At 44.0% G+C, this 17,657-nt stretch overlaps 1 protein-coding gene across 3 annotated transcripts in view; it reads left to right on the top strand.

The window, feature by feature from the left end:
• Positions 1 to 16,930, top strand: part of TTYH3 (tweety family member 3) — an 84,767-nt gene extending 67,837 nt beyond the window's left edge. The window contains exons 13-16 of one of the 3 annotated variants that reach the window (XR_014151055.1): positions 1,078 to 1,153; positions 3,097 to 3,200; positions 9,101 to 16,336; positions 16,374 to 16,930. Coding sequence is in view for 2 of the 3 variants with exons in the window: in XM_081839835.1 (XP_081695961.1) it covers positions 1,078 to 1,153; positions 3,097 to 3,177 (157 nt within the window). In the remaining variant the exon portion in view is untranslated. Of the gene's footprint in view, positions 1 to 1,077; positions 1,154 to 3,096; positions 3,201 to 9,100 lie in introns of all 3 variants that reach the window. The other 2 variants (XM_081839835.1, XM_081839836.1) reach the window with 2 other exon arrangements.
• The last annotated feature ends 727 nt before the right edge of the window (positions 16,931 to 17,657 follow it).

Here is a 17,657-nt window from a genome sequence, read left to right as displayed (position 1 = left end):
GACCCAGGGCGGGCCACTGCTCTGTCAGTCAGTAGTACTGTCCTTGAATGGGCCTGTGGTCTGGCAGTTTCACATATTCACAGTGGGAGAATGAACAGGGGGGGAAGGAGGGAGGCTCTGTTCTGCAGCTCTCTGTACCTGAGTGGATCCTGGTATTTGGTTTAAGAGATAATGTATGGATACAGTTGAAGGCAGCAGTTACTTACTACTGGAGAACCAAAAAGGGAGTTGTATGTGACTGCAGCTGCAAGCCAAGTTATTTATATCTTTCTGTATTGCAAGTGGATAAACTGATATTTGCAGAGCTTAATGGGAAAAGACTCAGTGGTACTTAAAGATTGGAAACACTTGCCACTAGAGATGCTGTGTGTTCAAAACAGGAGTGAGAAACCTCAGATCCAGGGCAAATGTGGCCTCTCAAGCCTCACTGTCTGGTTCCTCAGAACTCACCCCAGGCCACCCTCCTCCCTGGCCCTGCTTTGCACACTGAATGTTTTTGCCCCTTGCTTCTCTGGATGTGGGGGCTATAAGCAGGTGTGTGAATATGTTAAGAAAGTAGCCTGTAGTACAAAGATACATTGCATTTGTTGTCCTGCCCCCTTTTGCCCCCCAAATGAAACCACCCCTTGGTCTGAAAAAGGCTCCACCACCCCTGGCTTAATGTATTTCCACCATTGTCTCTGTAATGGAACGAATGGAACATCTTCCATAAGCTTTAATAATATGGAATATGAGATAATTCTTTGCCTAGAGACAACTCAGAATAATGTGCATGTTTTTGTCGTGTTTTGGACTGGCATATGATGTGCATCTTTGGACATAACCACAGGGCTAGGACTCTTCATGGGAGTGGTACATCTCTTGCCTGCCTACTGAGCCAAGGAAATAACATCCGCCAGCCTAATCTGCTGTTGAGCAGCAGTTGCCTGTTAAGGCTCAGTTCACAGATTACATTCTGTGTATACAATTCCAAGATCACAACAAATGCAGCCACCTTATTTTTTGACTTCCACAAATACTGTAAACCAGAAAGTGAATGACCTTTTCACGCTTTACTCTTTCTTGCCTTCCCCTCAGGAGCCAGAATGCAAATTTTCAGAACCCCCGATGTGAGAACACACCTTTGATTGGCCGGGAGTCTCCACCTCCCTCCGTAAGTCTGTTTTAATTACTGCTTTGAAGGGTAAGATGGAAATCTGCTTTGGAGATATGTTTAGTCAGCTCCTATATGCTACTTCATGAATAAGCATCTATTTAGAACAGAAACATGAGCTCTTCCTGCACCCATACACATTAACACAACTTGTCTCCTGGTAAAATGTCTAGGTACCTTTTCATATAGGAAAACAAACATGCATGTTGCTTAGAACATGAGGATTGTTGTCACAGATGTGAACCTTTAGAAGAATTCTGCAAATATATTCTGCTAGTAAGTCTGCAGATATATCACCATAGTAACTCTTGAGCTTGTAGTGGAAACTGTGTTTTGACATTAACACTGAATCCTTCTCCAAAATCTGCCTTTAAGATATACAGCTGTTTAGGGGGTTTGTCTTCTGTTTCAATATTGGTATTTTTTTTCATTTTTTTGTATCAAACTTTCAGAATAGGGAAATGTCTTTCATGAAAGGTTTTGATTGACCTGGAAGTTGTTTCAGGCTCAGCTTTGTTTCATTCACTGCTTAGTTTCTTTGGTTTCAAGCTTGTAATAACCTGCAGTATATCAGCCTTTGCACTGGTGAGTTGATAGTGTGCTTTAGCACCCAATTGAGATATGAATGACATAAATCCATCTTTTTTCCTTCTTTTTAAGAAGATGCACTCTTATGATGTCTGAACTTGTCTTGGGGGAGTGCCTTTAGCCATTCCTGAAAGCAAATACACCCTAAAATATAAAAGAAAAGCAATGAGAATTTTAAAAGAACAACTTGTGACAGTCTGTGCTACCAGCCCTAGTTGATTACTTTGACCAGCTCTCAACAATGAACTTCAGAATTCTCCTTTTTAGCCTTTCCCCCCTTTTCTTTTTTTGTATATCGTTTCAGAGAACACTGTTTTCTCAGCCATGGTGTTACCGTTCCAGAGGAAATGTAAACATCTGTTCTTGGAATTGATTACTGTTCTGACTGGGAGTGTGGTGGTGGGATCTGTAGCTGCAAACACTATAACTCCCTAATACTGCATGCTAAGCCTGATCATCTTAGTTGCCTGTAGAATTCAGCCAAACCATAGTTTTGCTTGCTGCAAAGCTCTTATTCTTTGGCAAAAGGAGTCTTCATTCTCTAATTAAGAAATGTCCCTTGTCACTAGCAGTGGTCTTAATTGCATTTCTTGGGAGAGGGAGATGGGGGACTTCAGACAGGTGTGGTGGGAGCGCTGTTGACGAGGGGGGATGGGCAGAATATCCTTCATCTCCTACCTGAACTTTCTGAGAAGACAGAATAACACTGTCCCAATGAAAGAAGGAAAGAGAATATGTCCCTACATGCATCTGAATTGATACTTTTAGTACAAGAAGGAATGACTTCAGGTGGGTTCCTGCTTTTTGAGTTGTGGGGGGAACAGAGACATCTTCTTGCCAGCAGTTATCTATGCAATGAATTACTTTCAGATGAGAAAGAGAAGGCAGAATCTTTGAGGATGGGGTGTGAGTCCTCCCCCTGAGCCATGTGGCCCATTGGCCTTTTCCAGCTAAGGCTCAAATCCACAGCCGTAGGAAATGCCTTTTACTCAGCTTTGGCCACAATTTAGGAGTAAGAAATCTGTAAATAGGAGGTGCCTAAGAAGTCTTTAAGATGATGTTGCGTAGTCCGTACTCATACTATTTTGTCTCAGCTTCTGTTGTGGAAACCAAGGAAACCTACTCCTAGAACTGGAGTCGTCTTCTTCATTGTTTGTCTATTCTTTTTGTCCCCTTGGTCATACCTTCCCTTGTTTCCTCCTCCTCCTCCTTGCTCCAGAGTCTATTCCCATAGGACAGTAGAGCCTTCCCTGTCATTGACATACACACCCCAGCGTTTCACTTGCTTGCACTGTGTTTTTCATGCACGTTGAGGCTGCACTCTCTCTTTTTCTCTCTTTCCTGCATCATCACAGTTGTATTTGGCTGCCATGGACAGTAGCAGCCATATGAGCTGGCAGCTTAAGCCCTCGGACAGTGCTCGGACGTACTGGTAACAGCGCCCGCAAAATCGGAACAGGTACTGAAATAAGGTCCTTCTCGCTGAACTCCCACCCACACCCTGCCATCCCTGCACTTATTTCCCCAGGCCAGTGCCAAAGTATTCACATTCCTTCTCCCTGCACTTCCCACCCTATCCTTTTCCCGCCCAGGGTTTACGCTAGCTAGGCCTGCCCTGGTGCTTAGTAATGGAGCAACATCAACATCTTTCCTTGGCAAAGCTTCCTGTGGTCTTCATGGCAGTCAGTCACACCTCTTGGAGATGAACAGATTAGCAGGAGTTTTGTAATGGGAGAGGAATCTCCTCTCTAACTAGGCCTCGAGTTTGGATGCTGCCAAGTGTCTGAAACTGAAAACATGAGAGAATCCAGTTTAGCTAACTTGGGCATCTTTCTTAATGAAATGCCTATTTGTCTTTCCTCAGTGAATCTCTTGGCATCGCAGCTGATGCTGTGGAACACACATTTTTTTTTAAAAAAGAATGCCACCAGCATAGAACAGCTACTAAAGCTTCTCCTAACAAATCTATAATCCAAAGCACTTAAATTCTGCCCATTGCATGTTTCAAAATAGCTTCCTAGCTGTGTTGCACGTACAATCTTTCTACTATTAGAAATGTTTGCAGGCAAGGTTTGACAGGAAGAACACTACTCTGGTTCCTGTTTAAAAATGGGTTCCCCTCTGGCTTTGACAAATTAGCCATAGAGTTTTCTTAATCAGTAACAAGTAAGCACAGTTGCCATGTGGTGCTTTCTTCTTCCTAAGATGCTAAGTGGCAAGAATCCATCAAAAAACAACTTCTGTAGAATCTTAAAGGGAAAGGGGAATAAGCATAGTTTGGTGATAAGAGACCATCTTTATATACCAAAGGGTCCAAATTCAATTCCTAGCATCCTAGCTGGGGGGGGGGCAGGGGACTACAGTGGCTGTAGTTCAAAGTTAGAGCATATGCGTTGCTCAGTTCCTAGCATCTCTAGGTAGGACAGTGAAATGGCCCTGCTGGAAATTCTGGGGAGCTGCTTCCACTCAAGTGTATAATACCGAGCTAGATGGATCAACAATGGTGTGACTCTTATATCCATAACAAAAGCATTGTAAGTAGGTGTGGCTGGAAAGAGCCTTTGCCTGAGATCTCAGGTATTGGCGGGCAGTAGCAGGTAGTCAGCCCAGGGCCACATGGACCTATGGTCTGACTTAAGTACAAAGTAGCTTCTTGAGAGCCATGTGTAGTTTTGAATCCTAGAGGCAGGTATTTGGGGAGAGCTTAATCCTGTGCGGTTCATCCCTTTAAAACAAGCCCAACCAACCTGCACTCTTTATCTACTGAAGCAAACTGAAAGACGTCTGCCCTGGAAAAAGTGCCTGCCCTAATGCAGGTTTTTCTTTTGTTTCCCTGGTTGGTTGGTTAGCACAGCCCACTAGCCACAGTCTGCATCCTGTTCCTAGACCTGTTTGTATACATCAAGTTGTTACACCTCCACACCACCCATTCCTGCTGAGGCTTTTGTGCTGCGCTGGCTTCCATTCTCCGGTGTCACTTGCCTGGTCTTCATTCTTGCCACCTCCTTGTCATTGGCTTGCTCTGCTTTGGCAAATGCTTGTGGGTCTCTTGAGATGGCTGGCCTGTCAAGGAAACAGCCTTGGCTCGGCGCACTCTTTATCAAGCGCATGAATGGGTGTGTGCGTCATTCAATGCATGTTGCTTGTACTCTCCAGAATGCCACTGCATCTTCCTCTCTTGTAAGCAGTCTTGCATTGGCCTTGCTTGGGCAACCAAGCCCCGAATGCAGCATTTCCTAATTCTCATGGGTGTATGCAGTTGCCCATTGCATTGTGTATTTTTAATGTTTTGTATTACCTACTTTGTATTTCAGGCAATTCCCCCCACCCCCACCCCAGGATAGTTTTACAGCGCAGAATATACTTCATGAAATTAGAGCACTATCTGAACTTTAAAAACAAAAGAAATGTTACACTGAATGCTTACGATTAATTAAGCGGTATATAACAACCTCAAAGAAATGAATATAATCAGGGGTACCATTTTGCATTGAGGGGAGGGGGGCATAGAACTTTCTGGTGGGACCATAAACAAGGCTAAATTGCATGATCAGTACTGCAAGTTTATCAGCGCAGGCTAAATACTCACCCTCTTTTATGTTTGAAGCAAAAATGTTTGCTCCTTTTTGTATGCATAACTTACTCTGTAGGCCTGCAATGGTTTATAACAATAGCTAACTAGAAAGAATACATGAATTTTGAATGTGGGTGGCAGAGACTGCCCTCCTTAAGTGGTTGGCCTCTATAAAATGCCTGTCATCCTTCTTCCCTCACCCCAAAACTTGATTTAGATTAAGGACATGTTGTAGTATTTGTGTGGTTCTGCTGGAGAAAAGCTTTGAATTTCCACTAAGGACCAGTCCAGCTGTCCCTCGTAGGTCTGCTGTTTTTCCCCCCTTTTGCTTTCTAAGGAAAAAATTCCTCCGAGGTTAGGACCAGAAGGGGGAAAGAGCTGCTTAACATTTTACACAGCGAGAAACAATTGGAAGAAACACCACATACAGGAAGCAGCTGCAACAACTAATCTTGTTCCCAACACATCTTGAAAATGTTTTTTTTTGGGGGGGGGTCAAGGGAAAGCTCTTATATTTAATTCTGAGTAAAACTGCTTTAAAAAAAAAATGTATGTTGCAGCTAATGCAGACAGGTTGGGGGTAGACATTTTCCTGCTCAAGATCTTGCAGTAGGAAGATTGGTGGGGAGAGAGAGAGAGAAGTGGAACTGTCACCTTGTGAAGAAGCGTCTCCTTGGAACATGTGGGCACAGGTTTTGGTTGGGATTGTTCCAAAGATCAGCAAAGTCCCTAAAATGTATTTAGCAGACTGAGCCCTCCCAGGTGAAAATATTTAGTGAAGATAGGATACATGTTCCAGCAGCCCAAAATGCGTACATGTTGACCAGAACATCAGCACCAATCAAGCTGGCTCATGCTCAGAAAAACTGGACATGAATATTTTGTCTTAAATTCAGTTGCTGAGAAGGGGCCAAAGGTTATCAGCAAAATATTTATGGCAGTTGCAAGATATTGAAGCTACCCACTTTCACAGTGTCATTCAGGTGAGGAATAAAATAGACTAGTTCTTAGAAATATTAACTGCCTACATAAGTGAATGAATCCATAATATATAAAAGTTGAACCAAGCGTCAGGTTCTCCTGTTTTCTCCTTCACTTTTACAGAATCCCAGCTTAGCATTGTGTTCGAATGAGAGATCTCCATTTAAAACAACTCTGGTTAATTTAACAAGCTAACTTCATAAATAAAATGAGAGGTGATCCAGAGAGTAGTGCTGTTTTGTAGACCTGCACAAGTTAAACTTCAGCTAGACAGCCAAAGACCTGGTCCACACGCTCATAACTTTAAGCCGTGGTTGGTTTAGCCAAAGTGTGGTTTGTTTGAATGTCTGAACCCAGCAGCAAACCATGATGGAAGGTTGAGTTGTGCACTATGGCATGTTTTAACTATGGTTTGGTATCTTGTTTGAACCCACCAGCCTTGTGTAACTATGGTTTGGCCACTCACCCCCCCCCCCCATATGCTCACCAAGCTACACAGGTACAAGGCAAGAGTAGTTGGGTAGCAAACCAAGCTTTGGAGGAACAAACTGTGATTTGTTGTTCATCTGTGAGACAATCATTTGCTGAGCCACAACGGCTTTGTGCTGTATATGTGAGTGTGAAATGGTGTAGACCTAAAGGTCATTGGGTATTTGGGGGTGGGGGAGCAGGCACTGTATTTCAGCCGAACCTGAAGGGTTGGTTGAGAGGATGAAAGAATAATGTACACAGACACTGAGCTCCGTGGGGAAAGGGTGTGATAAAAGCATAATAAATGTAAGGTTTGGTTCTCCTTTCAAGAGAACTTTGAGAGTAATATTTTTGTCTGTAGGACATAACTTTTCTTTAGAAAGATGGGAATCAAAGGAATCTATCTCAGTGGGAACAGCACAGATATTAACCAGGAGGTATTTATCTAATTAAATTTGAAAGGTCGGGTTGGCTGTCCATAAGTCATCTGCAGTGAAAGACCTGACTGAAAAGATGTCCTCATACATGGGCATGTATGGGAAATTGAGCTGGCATCAGGAATGCCATTGAATCACTAACTTTGCCTCTCTTATCCTAATACTTGCTCTGCTTTACAGAATCAATGTTCTCTTCCCTAGGGAACACATCAGAAATAAATGTAGTGGTGTCTGCCTTGCTCTCTGTGTAAACTTGCTCTGTACCTCTTAGTACACACTAAGATTTCACACTGTTCTTTTTAAAAAAGAGAGAGAGAGTGTGAAACTTTACATCATGAGCGACCTTGCCTGTTTTATCCTCTGTGTTGCCTATTGCCCAGCAAGGGGTACTTCTGGAGCTACTGCAACAACCTTGAGAACAGGATCTGGTTGACATTTATAGCTGAGCATTAACCTGTCCCAGAAGAACATCCGTCTTTCCAGTAAAAACAGGTGTTAATCCCATTGAGGCAGGTGTTCCAATCCTGTCCATGTTTACTCAGATGTAAGCCTCATTTCACTCAGCGATATTTGATCTTGTGTTTTTGAGCATTGGATTTTAACTTGAGTCCATTGCCATGCTTGGTTTCAGCAAGCTAAGCTGATTTGAACGCTGCCAATGAGTAAAACAGTGACTCTGGGATAACACCAAGTTGACTCTAAGGAGGAAACACACTTCCTTGGAAGACACTTTTATTTTTACTTTATTTCATTTCATTTATATTGTGCCTTTCTTCCACCTTGGAACTCAAAGCAGCATGCAAAGGATTTCCAGTGGTCTACTGCCCAGGTACCAACCCAGACCCAGAACTACCAGCTGCCAGAGTAGGGAGCTCAGGGTGCTACGTCTTGTGTCCTCAGACCATCCTCTGGCATATCTGCCTGGGTTCCTTCCTCCTTGTCAGTCTTCCATTGGCAAGCGAAAATGTCACTTTTAAAGGCATGGCCCTGCAGCTGAAGGGTGCTCTGCTGTGTTTTAGCTGGCTCCTGGATGGATGGGTAGATGAATGGATGGATTTGTAGGGTGGACTGTATCAATGTTTGGACTGTTGGTTTTTATGTTGGGTTATTTTTATTATGTGGTGGTTCAAGTGTGTATAACAAATGCCTATATATATATGTGTGTGTGTGTGTGCGCGCGCGCGCGCATAATTGGCTTCTTATCAATGTGTTTTGTGCATTATATGACAGAAAGGTAGGATTGTCTCCCCCTCACTAGCTCCTCTTTCCCACCTTGTGCCAGTGATTGTAGCAATGCCTCTAGAAGACCTGACCCTGCTTTATATCTCCCAGCATGGGTTCCTGGGCAGCCCTCAGTTTGCAACACATATGGTGCCCTTAAATTTTCCATTTTTTTCTTTCATAGTAAAAAAATATAGATATAGCAATGTATCTATATATTGCCACTCATCTCTTCCTTTCTTTGCATGATTGAAAGAGGAAATCTGGTGAGCCAAATCTCTGCTTTTTCTCCTCACTGTTTAATCAGGGAGCACTTGGACTGAGCACTGCAAGTATTTTGTAAATAGGCGTATCACTCATGGCTTGTCTAAATTCCAAATTTAGGTTTGTTTCTATACCAGCTTAACTGCCGAGGCTTTCCTTCAAAAAATCATGGGATTTGTTATGCATATATCTTCCAAGCCCTTTTCTACACCCAGGAGTTTTGGTTCTGGCATCTGTCAGAAGCCTAGGTGAACCTTTCGTTAAGGCGTCGGAAAGGATGATTAACCATTTGATATCTAACTTCAAATCTTAATACAAGGGGATGTATCAAGCAATACTTGAGTCTTAAGGTCTTGCCGATTACTCTGAATTGATCTACTATCTTCTTTGTGTTTTTTTCTCTTTCTCCAGTACACCTCCAGCATGAGAGCCAAATACCTCGCCACCAACCAGCCTCGGCCAGACTCTGGCAGTGTGCATTAAAAACTAGAATGTGGTCTAAGTTAAAAAAAAGGAACAAAACGTGCCAACTGCTGCCATCCTGTGTTGTCCTCGCAGAACAGCCCTGCTTTTTTTCTGTCCTGAATCCAGCTCAGTTGCTTTTCTTGCTTCTCCACCCCTTTGGAGTGCACTTGGGGCAAAGCTAGGTGGAAGCTTATTACTGATTAAGGCTATACTTACTTGCACCTGTGTGTGCAGGAGTGGACAGAGAAGCAAGGTCCTGTGCACACCTGCAGGAGACTCGCCAGTTCACCCATCTTGCCCTGCTGTGTGTGGGATCAGCTTTTGTTGACCGCCAATCAGGAAATTGCAAGCCGCTTGCCACCTTTTCTGCCAGGCCTCTGTCTAATTCATGGAGGACGAAAATGGTGTTGTGAGTCAAGCCTAGAAAAAGTGGATCATCTTACAGAAGTACTATGGATGCGACATACTAATCCGAGGAAGCCATATTTAATGCGCACACTGTCATAAAGTTCACGTGCACTCAGCTTCTACTGCATATCTCTCATCTCTGTGCTACCCTAGAGAAGCGTCTCCTCATTCCAGGATCGACAAATCTGGGAGGCCACCTCTTCCTACCATGTTAGAATGAGAAGGCCTGCTGATTCAATCATCCTCTTCCAGTACAAGTTTACTTCTCTCTCCCTCTCTTTAGACCTAGGTGCAAACACCTGGGGAGAAGTAGGGGGCTTCCCTTGCCAACTGCTGTATTCTCACTCCCCACACGCTATGCATGCACCCACATGCATGGATGAGTTCACATCGGCTGTGCTGAATTTTCCCACTCTACTTTGCCACTAGACTTTCTAATAGCAATCAGCAGAAGTTCTTTGACACTGATGTACAGACATGAAACTGGAGCCAGCATTCCTTCTGGTGCCAAAATATTTCAGGACAATGTTTAAGAAGCATTAGACGGGGGAGAGAAGGATCTTATCCCTGCTGTTGCCCGCATGGCACAAGTGTAACATGATAAAAGCGCAACTAAGAGTGCCAGCCAGGTTCGGTGCAAATGTTCCCCTGTGGCAAGATGGACTTACTGCTTTTTCTGAGCATTGGAACATGCAAGACCCTAGAAGCATTGGATTCAGATAGACCTTTGGGAGAGCTCCACAATCAATCTACAGATTTATGCTGCTCCTGTATCCCAGAATTGGGGAGCAAAAATACTGTGAATGTCAGAACAGCTTTGATATTTGCTTTTTCTCCCACCACCCTCTTTGGCCCGTCATGCTAATCTCTCATATTGGCTGCACAAACCACATTCCAGTTGCCTCTTAAAATGATGATGTGTGCTGGCAACAAAGATCAACAGCAGATTGAGAGAGATCAAAGTTCAGGGATGCCTGCACCAGTCCCACAGCTGCTGCATTGAAGGTGCTCTATTTGATAAAACACCATGGGGGTCCAGGGGTGGGGGGTGACAACAGGAAATACTGGACAGGGAAGGCCTTTACTTATTTAATACTTTGATTTTTCATTTCTGTGTAACTTATCCCGCAACAAGTGACTAGAGACAGGGTAAAATACCTCCCAATGTCAGCTGGGATACCAGATCACTTTTTTGCGTGGCACCTTTATCAGAACTTGGGGGGTCCTCATTTAAGTTCACGTAGAAGCCACAGTGAGTTTGTCCCATCACCTAGGACAGTATTGGAGGAGAACTCCTCCAGACATAGAATGATAGAATTGTAGAGTTGAAAGGGACCTTGAGGATCATCTAGTCCAATCTCCTGCAATGCAGGAACATGCAGCTGCTCCATATGGATCAAACCTGCAGCCTTGATGTTAGTAGCACCACCACACTCTAATCAGCTGAGCTGTTCACCCCCTTGATAACCCGTATCTCTTCCATTAGCAAAGGGCTGCTTTCAGGGGAAGGTCTGTATGCCTTCTCCTTGGAAATAGGTTACTTCCTACAAGGGTGTGACTCTTTTGCAGTCTGCTTACTGAGAAAGCAGAGGACCATGGGATCTTTGGGTGCTGCCTGCAGAAGGATAGAAAGAAAAGACTGAAACAGTCTTCAGTCAGTTGTCCAAAATATTTACGTGCATATGAACAGCGTAGTAAGCCTTTAAATTTACCTCTGGGTATAGATTATGGTCATATGCTACCCAATACTATTAGGAGAGGGGTCTAAAAAGTTAAAGACTGTAAATGTTTATATCCTCCCTGCCATCCGGCAACCTTTTGATAATTACTTTCCATCTGGCTAGCTCCAAAACTGGTCTCTTTTCCCACTCTAAGGACCATACTGTGCATTGCAAAGCAGCAAACCCACATTTGCCATTGAGTGCACACTCAGTTGGGAGTTAATCCTCATTCTGCTTAGGTACATGGTTTTGAAACACCTTGTTTGTTCATGCTTCTAAAACAAAAAAAATGTAGGTGTACACTTGAAACACCTTAAATTTATGGAACAGTTTTCAGATTGTACTGGAGAAGCAGCCCCTAAATATCACCCTTGGTAGCCTAGCCATGATTTTTAATGGCTTGAGAAAGGCAAGCCTTTAAACAAGGTCTCTCCCACCCCACGCCCACTAGTGTAGAAAGGAAGAGATTCACAGAGTATGAAATCATAGAGCTGTAGATTTGGAAAGGACCCCAAGGGTCAAGTAGCCCAACCCCCTGCAGATGCTCCAGTAAATGCTGTCTGGCCATACGGATGCTAACCAAGGGACCAACAACAACATTACAGTAACCACTATAGAAATTGCCTTCGTCCAAGGTGTAGCTGCAACTTGTGCTCTGAAGAGGAAGGAGCAACCGGGTACACTGGTGGATCATGAATTGCCAAATGGAGATGTGCTTAGTATCTCCCATTGGATTTCTAGAAGGAGACCATTTGGGGGAAAGTGACGCTATAAGGCAAAGCTGCAAGGTCTCAACTGTGTGGATTTGATTGGGAGACTCTGGACTTGCTGTGACTTTTTTCCCAACTTCCGTAGAGTCACAGCATCTAACTGCCTCGTTGCATGCAATGCAGGACCTTGGTGTATATCTTAATTAACGTGGGCAAGACTCAACTTGGTTTTTAATTGAACCTCTTTTTTAAAAAATCCGAAAAGAACAACACCGATATGGATTCCTGAGTGACACCAACAGCACGTGGGGATTTTCCAAGGCTAGTTTAAGTGGACCTACTTCTGAAAAAGAAGCTTGCGTGTGGGGGGGGGGGGGGCATTTGCACTGGCACGAGGAAAAGTGCGCACAGTGGTGACCTGCAAGTGAGGTGACTTCTCTATGCAGTCTCTTGTGCAATCCCAAACCATCTGTGGTTGCAGCATGTCTGTGGAATCGGCTTCTCAGGAGGTCTCTGCATCATTTGTTCTACCCCCACTCTGCCCTGTCCTCCAGGCCAGCTTCCGAACAGACTAATTCCAAATTGCTGACTGGCCGGTTTTATCTTTTAGCTGGCTTTGGTGCCTGTTGGGGCTCTTAAATATCTTTGGTATAGCAAGTGAAACCACAAAAACTTTATTTTTTCTCTGTCCTAATTTGTATGAGTTTTTAAGTAATGTGATGGGGGTGGGGGTGGGGAACAATCTCAAGACCATATTGCTTGGAATGTGTCCTGGCTGATTTCCTCAGCGACTCTCAAATCATTTCAGAACCATCGCCCTGACTTTGATTTAGTTTCTGAAATTCTGGAGAGGGAGGAAGACTAATATCTAGAACTGCCTGATCAGAATCTAAATGAGGCAATGAGACAACGGAATGGGAAACTGGAGTGGTCCAAAGACTCTCCTTTTGATTTTCTTTCTCTTCCCCCACCCCCAGTGCATCTGTGGCCATCTGCTTGTCTGCTTTATTTGGTCATGTTCCTCTCCTCCCCCTTAAAAAAACACCCCCATGGCATTGTCACAGCACTTTTTTATTAAAAAAAACCAATTGTGAACCAAGAACCTTGTCAAGCACACAAACATCTCCACAATGTGAAATGTATATAGCATGTTGGACTCTCTGCGTCCAGTGTTCAAGACTGCATTGTAATCGTAAAAAAAAAAAAAAGGAAATTGAATCAAGACTTGGCTGTGAAATTATTTTTTGTGTGTGTGTGCTGTCCTGGAAATAAGTGTAGTGTTTTGTATCCTGTATGTTAATGTTAGCTGACTCCATTTTGAGTTCATTTTTGCTTATTAAAAGAAAAAGAAAAAAGAAGGGTTCAGTGTACGAACTTGGCGTTCATCCACGTATGCCGATCTGAGGAGTTCGATTCTCCTCTGTTGTCCCCTATTCCTTGTTAAATACCACTGGAAACATATTTTAATTTAGTGCCTCGGGTGTGACCAGCTTAGCAGTGATGGAAGGAGAGAGAGGCCCAGAATTTCCCAAGCCGCAGATGGCATGTTCATGGAAAGGTGTTTGTGTGTGTGTGCTCAGGGTACGATTTCCAAGAATAATTAAAGCTTCCACATTACTGCTTAGCCCAGACACTTGGTGGTGCCTAGATGCATCTGGGCCATACAGCTTGTGACCTACCAAGCCAAACAGCACACCTCACTCAACAAGCCGCCTGTTTTTGTTTTTATGCCTGCCTGGAAGTGCAGAAATGGCAGTGTTGAAACTCCTGGCGGGCTACTTACTGTAAGCAGATGGGGAGCCAGTTTCACTTGGCTTGAATTCGTGCATGTCTTGAAATTCTTGGTGCTAAACACTATTTAGAACGCCTGTGCCGCCTCTGCTCTTTATCCCCTGTTAGGATGCGCATTGTGTGTGTTCACAAAGGGGAAGAATACTACCTACATTTTGCAGTAATCAATGTCGCAGTGGCCATGAGAAAGAAGTTGAGCTGCTCTCTTTTGACACAGCTTTAGCCTGCAGTTCAAGTTCCTACTTCAGCATGGAAGGCTGAAAGTCATAGGACCATTTCACATAATGCTGTGTAGCAGAGATTGTAGCAATGCTGATTGTAGCAGAGGTACTGTGGGATAGTTTTGGTTGTGTGAAATGTGTCCCATGCGTACGTTTTTGTGTGGTACTCATGAACTGGAGGCAAGCTTATGTGATTCACATGCAAAAAATACTTCTTAAAAGGCCACACGGATACAAGCCAGTGTTAACTTACACTGTTCTTGCCTGCTCTCAGCCAGTGTTTCAGGAGAGCGTACAGACATTCTGCCATCCTTAGCAAGGCTTTGAATATCAGGCAAGATCTTTCTTTTCCAGGACCAGCATCCCATGAGGATTAATAGCTAGGAGGCTTGGATTTCAACTCCTTACAAACATTTATCTCATACATTTCCTGAATTTTCAGGCTATAATTCATTGTGCTCTCTTTGAATTGCCTGCAATATTAAATCAGCTGGATTCCCCTTTTCTTCACCTTAGATATTTCCCATTTCCGTTACTCACGATTAATCTGTAACTTGGATGTTAAACCAGTGTCCATATGTTGTTGGACTCCAACTCCCATTAGCCCCAGCCAATGGTTCGAATCATCATGGATGATGGGAACTGTAATTCAACAACATCTGGAGGGCTTTCCCCACCCTGTTTTAACTAATGGCTGGCCAGGACCTCAAAAACCTTAAGTCTAACCCAGTTTGAACGTGTCTTGAGGAGCAGGCCCTGAGCCACATGGGAGCTTGCTGTTTGAAAGGAGTCTACAGGGCATGTGAGAGCCTTTGGAAACCTCTAGAGCAGGCTTCCTCAAACTTGGCCCTCCAGCTGTTTTTGGCCTACAACTCCCATGATCCCTAGCTAGCAGGACCAGTGGTCAGGGATGATGGGAATTGTAGTCTCAAAACATCTGGAGGACCGAGATTGAGGGAGCCTGTTCTAGAGTAGCTTCTTGGATCTTAGCCATTTATATGTGTGTGTGTGAGAGAGAGAGAAATTACTATGCACAGCTAGTTGCAGGACTGCAGAGTTTGATTCCTGGAATGTTATCTGCTAAAACAAGAAAGAATCTCTGCTGCTAATCTTTATTTTTGAGCTTGCCCAAGAGAGAGAAGATGCAGAGACACACTTTGCTTTTCCAAGGGATCCGATTAAAAAATGACCCAGTAGAATTAATCTCAGCCTTGAGAAGTGCACAGTGCTGAAAAGAAAGTGGGAGAGAGCCACTCTTCCAACTTCCTGTTTCAGCTCTATGTACTTTTAACCACCCTTATCGCCTAATGATCAAGGGGGGCAGCGAGTGGGGAGGCTCAGAGGCTCTTGCAGGGGGAGATCTCAAGAGCTTCATTGGCAACCCATGGCTTAAGCTCCCATAACCTCTAAAGCGTGGGGTGGTTGATTAAAGGAGTCACTGTATCAGGAGTGGGTAATTTGATGGGACCATTGAAGGTGAGAGCTGGGATCCCCTAGAGCAGTGTTTCCCAACCTTAGTTCTCCAGCTGTTTTTGGACTACAACTCCCATCATCCCTAGCTAGCAAGACCAGTGGTCAGGGATGATGGGAATTGTAGTCTGAAAACAGCTGGAGACCCAGGGTTGGGAAACACTGCCCTAGAGCCTAGACTTTTTTCATTCTTGACTGACATGCAGTTGTCAGATGAGAGTTTGGCGGTGGGATTGGGGAGATGGCTTGGCTTCACTAGACTTCAGTTTTTCCTCTGTAAACGAGGCGACTCTCCTCTCGCCCAACTAGGTGAAGTTTTGCTTTGACGTCCTGCATAGGAAGATGCAGAGGTGTGGGCTTTTATTTATTTATTTATAACAGAAAACTGCTCCTTCTGGGTACACTTGGACCAAAAAAGAGGAAGAAAAGGCCAGTTTTTAAGCAGGCAGCTATGAGGAAAGCAAAGCGTTATTCCTTTCAATATTTAAAGAGGGGTTGCTCTGCTCCCTCAGGATCATTCTAGGTGCTGAGTGTCTTCGACAACAAGAACAACACCACTGTCCTCTCTATGCAATGTTGGTTTTTTCTATTTTACGTTAGGATTCTTATACTCTGAATTTCTCCACCACAAGGGCTCCATCTCCAGAGAGCGTTGGAAGTAGTTGGCAAGAATGTTGCTGCTAACACACACACACACACACACACACACACACACAGCATCAGGTGTTTTGGTGCTGTTAAATTTGCTTCTTGGGATTTGCCAACTAGAATGATCCAGCTATGGTAGCTGTGCTTTTCATTAGCAGACCAATGGCAGCCACAATTGGGAGATGACTGTCTTTGTCCCCGTGCTGTAAAAAGGTGGTTCTGCTTTCTGGTCAGTGATCTGCAAGGAAAGGCACAAGAATAGGCCAGGCTGCTTTTCCTAGCTGTAACATAGGTCCTGGATCCTTTCTTAACAAGAGTCAACATGGGAATTGCCTGAGGACTTCTCTCTTCTGGCTTCTCTTCCTCACCTTTTGACTTACTGTCACAGAAACATACCAGTGAAGACAAAACTGACATTTTCTCTCTCTCCTAACTTGGTTTTATTTAAAACCACAATGGCTGTACTGTATATCCTGCCACTTTATATAAAGATACACATGTATATGTGTGTAATTTTTTTAAGCCTTTGAACATGACTAGTTGCTTTCAAGTGTTCTGCACTTACCCCAAATGTTTTGAAATTTTGTGGGAGTATAAACTGAGGAGTGAGCCTGTTTTTGTATCCTTCCCTTTCCTCTCATTAGTTTTATTAAATTGTACTGTAACCATTTTTTAATTTTTTTTACTGGTTTGGGTTTTCTTTCCCCTCCCTTGTTCAGCAAATGCTAAACAAAAAGTTCTAAATGTAATTTCTGTGGTTTCTATTCAGCTTCAGTTTAATGTTTTAAAATAAACTTTGAAAACGCATAGCCCTGGAGTTAAGTGTCTTAATTTTAAATCACTGCCATTGTTCCTTGCGGCTTTGTTTTATATTTAACTAAGTTTGGGCATAGTTTGTTAGCATTGGGGACTGTGTTTTATGTATTTGTACACACAGAGGGAGAAACATGCAATTGGTTGCTTAGATTCTGCAATGAAAGGTAAAGGACCCCTGGGCGGTTAAGTCCAGTCAAAGGCGACTATGGGGTTGCGGCGCTCATCTCACTTTCAGACTGAGGGAGCCGGCGTTTGCCCACAGACAGCTTTCTGGGTCATGTTGCCAGCAGGACTAAACCACTTCTGGTGCAACGGGACACACTGACAGAAGCCAGAGCTGCAGCGGTATCTATCTACTTGCACTGCTAAGCTTTTGAACTGCTAGGTAGGCAGGAGCTGGGACAGAGCAACAGGAGCTCACCCTGTTGTGGGGATTCGAACTGCCAACCTTCCAATTGGCTTGCCCAAGAGGCTCAGTGGTTTAGACCACAGCGCCACCCACTCCCTTACTATTCTGCAACAAGAGAGGATGAAAGAGGAGGGGGCATAGCTTACCAGTACTGGTTGCAAACGTGCCCCCTTCTCCAGTCCTTGGCATCGTCCATGGCGTCCTTCCCTGACCTGGTGCAATCCAGATGTTTTTGGACTACAACTCCCATCCACTGTAGACGGCATATCTATTGGCAAAGGCTGGCCTGCTGTAACTGAGTCTAAGTGG

This window comes from Podarcis erhardii (assembly GCF_964252035.2).
Source record: "Podarcis erhardii genome assembly, chromosome: 14".
Lineage (NCBI taxonomy): Eukaryota > Metazoa > Chordata > Lepidosauria > Squamata > Lacertidae > Podarcis > Podarcis erhardii.
Note: the sequence above shows the minus strand (reverse complement) of the source record. Positions and strands in the feature narration are given on the sequence as shown.